This window comes from Psammomys obesus, unplaced genomic scaffold (genome assembly GCF_907164565.1).
Source record: "Psammomys obesus unplaced genomic scaffold, mPsaObe1.curated_primary_1811, whole genome shotgun sequence".
NCBI classification, from domain to species: domain Eukaryota; kingdom Metazoa; phylum Chordata; class Mammalia; order Rodentia; family Muridae; genus Psammomys; species Psammomys obesus.
Genome location: NW_026589732.1, coordinates 9,259,631 through 9,271,142, shown reverse-complemented (window position 1 = coordinate 9,271,142; position 11,512 = coordinate 9,259,631). Strand labels below are relative to the sequence as shown.

The 11,512-nt window shown below is 38.8% G+C and overlaps 1 protein-coding gene across 3 annotated transcripts in view; it reads left to right on the top strand.

The window, feature by feature from the left end:
- The window catches only part of Abca1 (ATP binding cassette subfamily A member 1), a 117,000-nt gene extending 107,644 nt beyond the window's left edge, over window positions 1-9,356 (top strand). For all 3 annotated transcript variants that reach the window (XM_055605282.1, XM_055605283.1, XM_055605284.1), the window contains 7 exons: window positions 199-305; window positions 2,439-2,580; window positions 2,915-3,049; window positions 3,874-3,977; window positions 4,499-4,591; window positions 5,241-5,484; window positions 6,111-9,356. In XM_055605282.1, the coding sequence (XP_055461257.1) occupies window positions 199-305; window positions 2,439-2,580; window positions 2,915-3,049; window positions 3,874-3,977; window positions 4,499-4,591; window positions 5,241-5,484; window positions 6,111-6,251 (966 nt within the window). In that variant the 3' untranslated portion in view covers window positions 6,252-9,356. The remainder of the gene's footprint in view (window positions 1-198; window positions 306-2,438; window positions 2,581-2,914; window positions 3,050-3,873; window positions 3,978-4,498; window positions 4,592-5,240; window positions 5,485-6,110) is intronic.
- The last annotated feature ends 2,156 nt before the right edge of the window (window positions 9,357-11,512 follow it).

The window sequence follows — 11,512 nt, the reverse complement described above, 5'->3', positions numbered from 1 at the left end:
CACACACACACACACACACACACACACACACACACACACACACACACTATCTGAATATTGAGCTTCTCATTGATACTTAAGAATGATGCTTTGGGATCAGTGGCAAATCAAATCAAGGCCCAGGAGGCTGTTGTATCAGGCCATTCAGACTGAGATTTAGGAGTTTCTTTAAGCAGTTCACCTAGTTTTGCTTTTCAGTGCTTTGGACTCCTGGGAGTTAATGGAGCTGGGAAGTCAACAACTTTCAAGATGCTGACTGGAGATACCACTGTGACCAGAGGGGATGCTCTCCTTAACAAAAACAGGTGAGAAAAGCAGCAGCCTGTATGTGCTGCCGAGATTTTCTTTCTTCAGCTTTAATAACTATGCAGTTATTTTTTTTACTACCCATCCTACTATTATAGTTCGTAAAAACATTGAAATCACTTAGGTCAAAAGCTCTTAAAAATCACCTCTAATTTCACTCCCTAGAAATAAACACTGTTTTTACATTTTCTTTCCATTTCACTCTACCCTAAAACTTTACTTAGGTATAATTTACATACATATAATTTACTTGTTCTGAGAAGACAGATCTGTGATTTTTAGTAAACTCATTGGGATTATGCAGTCGTGACTGAGTTCAGTCCCGACCCGTCAGCTCAGGTCTCTTTTGATGCAGGTAAATGTGTCATAACAGAACAACGCTCTATATAGATGTTGAATTTTTGCTATTAATAGGTTTATAATGAAGCTTTCCCAGTGGGTTACATATTCTAAAATCCAGAAACTCCACTAAGTAAATATCTTTATTTGATCAGTTACTTTAAATGTTGGGCATTAATTAGTTTCTGTTATTCAGTGTGTAAATATTTCCTTGCAGATAATTTGTTGTTTCTTCAGAAAATCCTCTCCATGGTAAAAGGGCATATACCTGTCTAGTTGCCCTCTCTACAGCGTGTACCAATTGATAAAGCTACCATTAAGCCGATTTCTAATCGTATGGATAAAGTTATATATCAGAGACCTGTTAGTGGTATTTTCCTTGAGTACTCTAAAGATGTGGGGCTTCTCCTGTTTTTTTTTTTTTTTTACGTGAATAAATATATAAGATGCACTTTTGAACTTTTCTGATCATGACCTATAGAAAATGTATTTTACATTTCAGTGTAGTACATATGTACAGACACATAGGTACACCCACAAACAGCCAATGAATTAAAGTGGCACCTACTGTTACTGCTTGTAATCTATCCTAATAGTTCATATTCTGGTCTGTGTTATGCCATTTAAAAAGTGCTGGCTGTGACCTACTAAATTGATTTCACAACCCAGTAATGGGAGATTGCTCAGATTTCTGAAACACTGGATCAAGGTAGAGTCAATACTATTGTAGAGTCAGAAGTGTAATGAGCTCATCCATCTCCTCCTATCTCTTACTGGTTTATTTTTCAGTAGCAATCTAAAAGAGCCTTGAAAGAATAGGAATTGTGGGAATAGTGAAGACTCCCCAGTCTTGTTCTACTACCAAGTTCCTATGCTATGCAGAGCGACAATAAGTGGTGCATCCTAAGGTTTATCTCAGCTACTGATCATACAACTGAATTGGGCAGTGTAGCTGTAGCAGGCACAGTGTCCATTGGTACCTTGGTTTTAAGCCTTAAGGAGTACTAAATAAGCAGAGAGGACTATACCTGTTTGTCAAGTTCATGGCTGTCTGGAGGTGGCTTAAAGGCAACCATTAGTCTGGGATATGAATGCCACAATTTTCAGATAATATGAAGTGTTATCTTGATGGATTTCATGAAACCTGGAGGTTGCCCCCACAGGTACAAGTAAAAGTATCTGTATGTATGTTTTTCCTATTACCATGTTACAGGGTCTATAATTATATAAACTAATAGAGGAATAAATGGGAGTCTGCATTGTATATTTAGTGCAACCAGAATGTTTAGAACATGAATTATGGCTGAATCAATAAATGGGGTGCAGAAGGCAGCGAGATCTCATGCCCAGTGTTTCTGGGCCTTATGTGGTACTGTGTGGTTGTGAAGAAGACTAGAGTATAGGAGTACTTGGTACATATGAGCAGCTCACACAGTCAGATTAGGGATGAAGACTTATTGTTAAATTTCCAGATTGGCGTGACAAGGCTGTTGGGCAAAGACTGTGCTGTAGTTGCGTAGACTCAATTTGAAACTGGACCAAGCCTGAAGGGTGAAGTGCTTGTGAGCCAGCAAGATCTAGGCAGGGAGGAGACAGGACCCTTCCTGCTAGAAAGGGTTGACATCCTATGACAGAAAGGCTGTTGTTCCTCCAAGCAGAAGCAGGTGTCTGTTTGTCCAAGCATATGTATATGTCTGTCTGTCTGTCTGTCTATCTATGAATGTAAAAGCTAGACTGTCTCATCATAATATCTCTGAACAATTAAACCTGACTCGTTCTGTCTTCCTTTACAGCATCTTATCAAATATCCATGAAGTACATCAGAACATGGGCTACTGCCCTCAGTTCGATGCCATCACAGAACTGCTGACTGGGAGAGAACACGTGGAGTTTTTCGCCCTCTTGAGGGGAGTCCCAGAAAAAGAAGTTGGCAAGGTAGTGTGGAAACCAGAAGGCCAGACAACTCTTTTGACAACCTTGTGTCACATACCTTCTTCACATGTGCCAGCAACCTGAGACTGTTTTTCTTTGCTCACGCTGCAGTCTCTACTGCTGTCACAGTGGTTACAGGGGAGGGTAGGCATGCATAGGCTAGGGGCAGGAAGGGAGTGTAGGCCCCACCACAGGAGTTCTTTCTCCCTCCTGTGGGTCCTCAGGGAGCTGAGACATGAGTCCTACTCAGTGAGAGACCTTTCCTACATTATGTGTTAGAAAGCATGGTGACAGTACTGCATCAGACAAAAGATCCAAGTGCTTTTTATCTCTCTAGGTTGGTGAATGGGCAATCCGCAAACTGGGCCTTGTAAAGTATGGAGAAAAATATGCCAGTAACTATAGTGGAGGCAACAAACGAAAGCTTTCCACAGCCATGGCTCTGATTGGTGGGCCTCCGGTGGTGTTTCTGGTGAGTGTGACATTGTTGAGTATGAGTGGAGGGTGGAAGCTATTCTTCTGTCTTGAAGAGACAACATGGTTTATCTGAAGTCACATGCGGGCCATTGTACACCGGGCATGGTGGCAGCAAGTCAGTCTGGAGCAGGCTTGGAGAGCAGGGGGAAGCTTCTTCTACCGAGCACACTGGATGGCTCCCAAGTAGACAAGCTCCAGACTGTCTCCTTGCTTTGGATAATCCCTGCAAGTATGGCTGAAGCTGAAAGTGTAATTTGATCTCTCTCGGGAACACTCTTCATATGTATATGTTCATGTACCAAAGTTAGTCAGTGTGGACACTGCTTCAGAATGGCCACAGTAGCCGCTGCATCACAGTTCTTTACAGACAGATAGAGACCAGCTCAGATCGGGCAGTTTTCATTTTGGAGAGAGCCCTGGGGGTGTGGGAAGAAGCCTTGACTGGAGGTTTTAATGTCATCTTGACCACGTGGCTATGAAAATGTAGCAGAACAAGGAGAAAAAATATGATGATTATTGCTTCTATCTAAATTGTACTCTAACTTCGAAAATTATTTTGGACAAAAGTGTGTTGTTGTTTTCTGTTTTTGTTTTGTTGTTGTTACGGTTTTTTTGCGATAGGGTTTCACTGTATCGCCCTGGGTACCTGGAACTCATTATGTAGACTAGGTTGACTTTGAACTCAGATATCCACATGGCTCTACTCACGTACGACCCCTTGCTGGGAAACTTAGCATGATCTTTAGCATTAAATTAAAAAAATTGTCTTTGATATTTTTTTTCCATCAAATAATTAAATTCATTTTATTCTGATTATAGGATGAACCAACCACAGGCATGGACCCCAAAGCCCGGAGATTCCTGTGGAATTGTGCCCTAAGCATTGTCAAGGAGGGGAGATCTGTAGTCCTTACATCTCATAGGTGTGTACTATAGTCTTGGCGTCTACAGTGTGTGATTACATTTGGTCATATTATAAAAATTAGAAAATAGAGGCAAAGACTGAAACAGTTACCACCTGGAATTATTCTACTTATCAACACCTGTTATTATCATTTGTCTGCATATGCTCCAGAGTTTTCTTCTGCAAAGCTATACTTACTTAAGTATTTTAAAAACAAAAATGTAATTATAATTTGTGTATTGAAAACATTATTTCAGGTCACAAAATTGAAGTGTGCCATTATTTCTTGTAGCTATATTGTATTTCATGAAGATCTGCTTTACTTTATGTAACCATTCTTTGTGCAAACATTTGGATTATTTCTTTGTATTCACAACTGTAAGACACATGATAGAGAAGAACATCATTTCTGTATCACGGCCAGGGATGATGTAGGATGATGAGGATTTCTTTCTTTGAAGTGCCAGGTGTCATGGGTGATGTTCCAGTGCTTATAGGAGCATCTCTCTGAAAGGAAACCCTTGTTCTGTTTTCCCACAGTATGGAAGAATGTGAAGCTCTTTGTACAAGAATGGCCATTATGGTCAATGGGAGGTTCAGGTGCCTTGGCAGTGTTCAACATCTGAAAAACAGGTAACAGAGATAATTTCGTTGGAATAGCATGTAATGAAATGATTGGTGTTTATTCTTTGTTGAGTATATGTGTGGTCGCTTAAAATAAAAACAGAGGAGTATGTTGGAAAGAGCATGGGCTTTGAAGTCTAAATGGGAAGTATTCCAGTTCTGACCTTGCCAAGTACTGGTTGTGTGATTTGTAAGAAAGCTACTTAACGACTCTTCAGAGTCACTTTCCTGAGACTATTCTGAATTTTGTTATAAAAATGAAATTGAATAATTCACATGTGATATTATGATGAGGACACACTGTGCAGTTAACACGAAAGGGGTTCACATCCTTGCCCTGCTGTAACTTGGGGCATGGGCGCGTGACTAAATTCCTTGGGCTTCTGTTTGTCTGTGTGTCAGACTTCATAGGTTCACATTGAGGATTTAATGGAATCGTGTATTCAAGGCTTTGAGTGTGACATCACACATGACTCAGGATTTCGTAGATAAAACTAAAACTGGTTCCTTCTCAGAAACTGAATTGTGGGTCTTCCAGAGACTTCCCTATTTCTTGGCACAAGTTGGGTTTTCAGGGTTAAGTAGCCTCTTGAGTAGTTTTCTAGGAATGCTCATTTAAATGTTCTTTTTTTTTTTTTTTTTTTTTTCTTGCTTTCAGGTTTGGAGATGGTTATACGATAGTTGTACGAATAGCAGGATCCAGCCCTGACCTGAAGCCTGTCCAGGAGTTCTTTGGACTTGCCTTTCCAGGAAGTGTCCTAAAAGAGAAACATCGAAACATGCTCCAGTACCAGCTTCCATCTTCCTTGTCATCCCTGGCCAAGATATTCAGCATCCTCTCCCAGAGCAAAAAACGACTCCATATAGAAGATTACTCCGTCTCTCAGACAACACTTGACCAAGTAAGCTCTCAGTTAAAAGTGCATTTAGCCGCAGGGTTAAGATTCCTGGTCCTCTCTCACCACCATGAGCCTGAGAGAAGTTCAGCCTGTCTGTGCTTTGATTCTTTCTCTGTCATTCCTACCTATACTATATAAATCTCTATGAGCACATGTAAAAGGATGATGCTTTCTACCATATACAATTACTGTGACTGCTGATACAACAGTCACAGTAACTGCTTTTTATTGTCTATCAACCATGAGCCAGGCATTTTACCCTGGTGCCTTATCTTTTCTAATAACAAAATATACCAAACCAAGCTTGGCAGTTAATAGGTATTCAGTAAATTTTTTTCTTTTCCTTTTAATCAAGCCTAGATATGGCAAAGTGAATGATTGATAAGTAGATGATTGAGTAGCTAGTAATGTGGGGGTAATATAGAAAATAATTTTCAAGTGCTTTTGATGTTTTTTTCAAGTATTCTCCCTTTCATAGAGGGTGTTCTAGTTCAACTACTCACTCAGTTTTGTGTTCTCCTATCCAACCTAATTTTAACACAAGGAAAAATGCAACCATAAATAAAAATGCAACTACAATAACAAAAGAACAAGTCCACAGGCATTCATGTGTGTCTTTCTTTTGACAGGTTTTTGTGAACTTTGCCAAGGACCAAAGTGATGATGACCACTTAAAGGACCTGTCATTACACAAAAACCAGACAGTCGTCGATATGGCCGTTCTCACATCCTTTTTGCAAGATGAGAAAGTGAAAGAAAGTTACGTATGAAGAGTACTATTTACACAGGGTGATTGAAAGGAAGGGAGAGCTACATCTTCCTTTGCACTTTGTCAAGTGTTTCAGAAGAAAGAGGCGTCCCTCGTTCCTGTGGAGAGAAACAAACTGGATACTGTACTGACACTATTCAATGCAATGCAATTCAATGCAATGAGAACACAATTCCATTACAGGGGCAGTGCCTTTGTAGCCTGTGTCTTGTATGGCTCTCTAGTGAAAATGACTTGAAGTTAGTTCATTACCTTCTACAGATGTGAAACTCTGGTATGGAACCCAGCAGACTGTGGGTTTGGATTCATACTTTTTGTTCCTGTGTATTCTCACTGGGATTGCAACAACAATCCATCAAGTAGTCATGGCCAGTGATAGTCAAAGTCAAAGGCATGCACATCCTCATCCATTAAGCCATGCTGAACCACAAAACTTATTTCCTGGTGACACATCCATTGCTGGCAATGAATGTGCCAGAATTATTAGTGCCAAGTTGCTCAGAAAGGCTGAAGCACTGAGGTGTGTCACAAACACTTTTGTGAAAGCTGCCCTGCTGTCTGTGGACATCATTAAATATCAGGTGACAAATTGGTGCCAAGTGTGACTAAAGCCCCACTTTGGTCCTCCCTTTGATGAGCTGCTGTTGTGGCTGTCTTGTTCAAAATGTGGATCTCTCTCTAAACACGGGAACTTGGTTTTGGTGTTCAGTGTTGCCCATGCTTGGAGTCATGCTCACCAGGTCATCTTTCAGAGACTTTTTCAGACACATTTGATCCTAATAAGAAACTGAGCAGCAAAACTGCTGGGGCTGCAAGCTGCTGAGTACGGGGTGTGACATGAAAGAGCTGGTGCATTTCCACGTGGGAGGTCTGGGTCTCTTTGTCCTGGCTCTCAGTACACTGCATCCCAAGATCCTTTATTATTTGACATAAATGTAGTATTGTTTCTAACTGTTTGAATTAACCTGGAAAATGGAGAGGTGGAATTTTATTTTGACTTTGCATTATTAGTATTATTTGGAATTTTAACTTATCAATGGCTTCTGGAACCTTAGAACCATCTGTGTGCATGGAAGAATGTGGCCACACAGCCTCATGCCTTATTTCTTGGTAAATTTGCAGGTGGCATGTCTGAGTAGTGCTAGTGACAGGAAACAGTGTGGCAGTCAACATCTCATGCCATATTTTAAGGTCCTGTAGAAAAGTTTTCAGGTTTTAGGTTGAGTGTTTTTAGACTGTGATCCCTGTGCAGACATGTGGATAGAATGAGGGGGAGCTAGCAGATTCTCTGTACCATGTGTTGAGCTGACCAATTTACAAATATAGATGGTTTTGTTAAATCCACTGAAAGAATATGGCCACACCCTTGCCCACTTGATAGCATCAATACAAAAGCCAAGAAGGGTAACCAAACAATGGACTCTTTCAAGGAGAAAACCGCCAGCTTGAGATTTCTTGGATACAATTTGTGCTTGTAACCTTCTGCACCTTCAGAATAATTGGTTTTTCAGGATTAGACACCCACTTACACCTCTGACAGTCTCAAATATTTCTTCTCTTCAGTCATTCAGCAATCATGAAACAAAAAAACAAACTATTCCACATGGAATATTTTTCAGACTTTTCTAACCCAGGTTTATTTTTTCCATCTGCAAGCAGTATAAAAAAAATGTTATTTTATCAATGCTCAACGATGTCTCTCCTTCATATAAACAAACTTTGCTGTATGGCAAAGTTCAAGTGACCTTTTGCCATCACTAGTTTCTTCAACTTAGTCAAAATGTAGATAATAAATTGGAAGTGTAAGATTTCGGATCTATTTCAAATTAAATTTATATAATGTTATGTAACTCACTGCTTGGAAAGAAAAGTTACTATTTTGATACTAATGTCAACAGAGGTTTCTAAAATGGCATGAAAGTATGTTTCCAATAGTTACTGGGATTCCACTGTTTTTTTATGTATCAAAGATAAAAAATTCAAAGAAAAAATATTTTTTAAAATCAAACGTTTGTTGGCTTTCTCAGTCCACTGTCATCGTATTCTAACTTTTCATTACACTACAGCCCTGAGCAAATCCTTGTTTCAATTACTCTGATTTTGATGCCACACTAAAGACAAACAACAACTAAAGATTAATGCACTGGGAACCATTTTGAAAAAAATTAAATTCAATGTAGATTTAAAATCTGTTCTGAAGTTAGAGGCAATCTGTAGGTATTGTTTGTACAGTACCTTTTACACTATCCCAATAGCAATCTTCCATTTTTCTGTGTGAACAATCACTTTAGAGATTTCAGAAATCAATCCTATCTTTAAGTAAGATTTTCTTATAGTCCCTATGGAGATGTACTATGTGAGTTTAGAAATTCTCAAGAACAAACTTCTGATTTACTTTTTTTTTTCTTTAATCTTGGAATACTTACTAACTGTGAATATGGAAAGTCAAAAGAAAGAGAGCCTTCTTTACATACATACCCAGCACAATTCATTATGACAGAAACAAACCTCAGCTACTGTATTTTGATACCTGTACTGAAAGCATATGCCTCGTGACCACTCAAATGTTGTACATCATTTGCTCTCTGTGTAGCAGTCACTGACTTACAGGGATTGTCTGTTGTCTTCTCATGGTTGTATATATCAGGTAAAATTGTTCCAAAGAGCCATGTGTTATATAATGGGGAATCACTTTGATACTTAAATACTAATTTGTACTCTTGTTAATATTTACTGGTAATGGTGTAATGCCACAGTAATACTGTTTCAAAACTGTTGCATCCCTTTTTATAGAACATTTATATTTCCATGGACTCGATATGTCCTTTTCCCAATTACCCTAGGATGAAGCTGGTTTTGTGCTTTTTCTTTATCATTGGCCCTCATTCCAAGCACTTTATGCTGTCTGTAATGGATCTATTTTTGCACTGGAATATCTGAGATTTGCAAAACTAGACAAGAGTTTCAGAGCAGATTTCTAAGTTAAATCATTTTCATTAAAAGGGAAAAAAACTGAAAAAAAATTTGTATTGCCAATAACTTTATATGAAGAGTTTTAAAATCCTGTTTCTATGTTATGAGTCACAAAATAAAGCTGTGACAGTTCTGCTGGTCTATACAAATTTACTTTTGTGCATTTGCAGCACCACCTGCTGTTAAAAGTGTTATGAGAGAATGCTGTTTGAATCACTAGGAAAAGTTAACATGCTCTGGAGAATACTCAAGATACTACTTCAAAATAAAAGAAAGAATGTATACTTTCAGATTCAGTTGAGGCTGACTAACTGCTATAAATAAGAGGTCAGAGGAGTTCTAGATGGACTAAAGATTACTGATAAGCTAAAGAGAAAACTGCTGTATTAGGCATTCAATATTTACTAATAATTATCTTTTTTAGTAATGCCCCATGTTGGGTGCCATTTGTTGTATTATGCATTAATATTTACTGTTGTTATATCTTTTAGTAACACTGCTGTTAATCCTAAACAGCTGTATAACCAAATCACCACACAGAGACTATGATTTATTTAGTTTACCTAGAACACAGTGCTGGACAATAGTTACTCCATCCTAAACCTCCAAGCCCTCATAGTTTCCTAACATTTAGATTCACCTCTTATACTTGATTTTTGTGAAATCTTAGGTCCAGTTCATTCACCATGTCATTCCAAGACCTTTTCTCCAGACTCTCTCTCCTAGCCTCTCTCTTCTCTGTCCTCCCACTTCCTTCCTGTCCTCTGGCTCCTCCCCACTCCCTCCTACTCCTTCCTCTCCATTGCTCAACATTGTGGCTGGTTGTTTTATTTAGGCATGTTTACACAAAGTTGAGACAGGTGATGCTTAGAATAATTATCACAATGGAATATACGGATTGAAACCAGAGAGTAGGGGAGAGAAATCAGCATTTGAATGAACAAGGGTAAGGTGTATACATTCCAAAAGAACATTATACCAAGAGAAAACACTCTAGGTAGGCTTCCATAACGAAAACAGAACCAGCTTTGTGGAGGCTACAGAAAGGTAGGCTTTGATGCTTATTCAACCAAAACTATAAGGACATACTATTATCTGTACTGAAAAGTGCTAGGGGCAACGCAAAGGTCCCCATGGCCAAAGAGTAGAAATTTGGAAAAAGAAATTATATGGGAGCACTGGGGTTGGTTTCCACAACATCCCTGCTTCCAGATTTTGGTGCTAAGTAGTGTACTCACAAACAGTGCTTTGTTGAGATACTGGATGTGTTGTTTATTTTATTTTTATTTTTTCATGGCTCATTAAGAGTCAATCTCAGAAAAACAGATACATATTTAACCTGGCAACTTGAACCCCAGTTGGTCCTGGTTCTACAGTCATCTCAAAAATGGCTGGGACAATATGAAGGGAGTGGTCTTTATTCAGGGTACAGGTCAGAACTTAGTATGCAGGTTCATGGCTTTTGAGTAGGCCTAGAAGCCTGCCCAGTATCTTATACACAGCTATATCTTCTCATATAGTTCTCATTCATGAAATAACAAAACTGTGCCTCTGAAAGTTCATAATTGAGTGTTTAAAAAAAAAAAGTAGTATGACAGGCCAGTTAACAGTTAAACTACATGAAAATACAAGTTACCCACAAATCTTGACTAAACATTCATAGAAAACCCCCTCTAAAGTTCTGGATTAAAAGCCCACTCTGGACCATAGAGATAGTGCTATGGCATGTATTAAGTTTGGAAAAACATGAGAGAAAATTAACAATTATTTTCAACTTGTCGAATACTGGTAACCTACTGCATGAGGTAAGTCAAGACATTTTACATGTTGAATAAATAATATCACAGAGGAATTTGCTCTAAGATACAGAGCTAATGAAACAACAAATGGTTCTCCCTTTGAAGCTAGGTATCAGTTAAACTTGTCCTTGGTAAATCCGCTAAGCATTGTTATTTATTAATTTAGCAAATATTTACTGAGCTTTCTATGCCTGCCATTCATCCGGGTTCTGGGGATACAGTGTCAATGGATATCAAATTTTATTCTCTAATGATGCACCAGTGAAGGGCAAATGACGGTGGACAAACATACCTGACAGTGCAAGTGCTTCGGAGAATAAGAAACATGGGTTAACAGTGAGGAGTCAGAAACAGGCTGTCTGAGGAGACATTTAAGTTCAGATCTGAACAAAATGGACAACAGTGGCAAGTGAGTGTGTGCAAATGCATCTGAAACATGTAACAGAAAAAGCACAATTGGGAAAAATCTTGGCTGCTAAGGAGGAAGAAG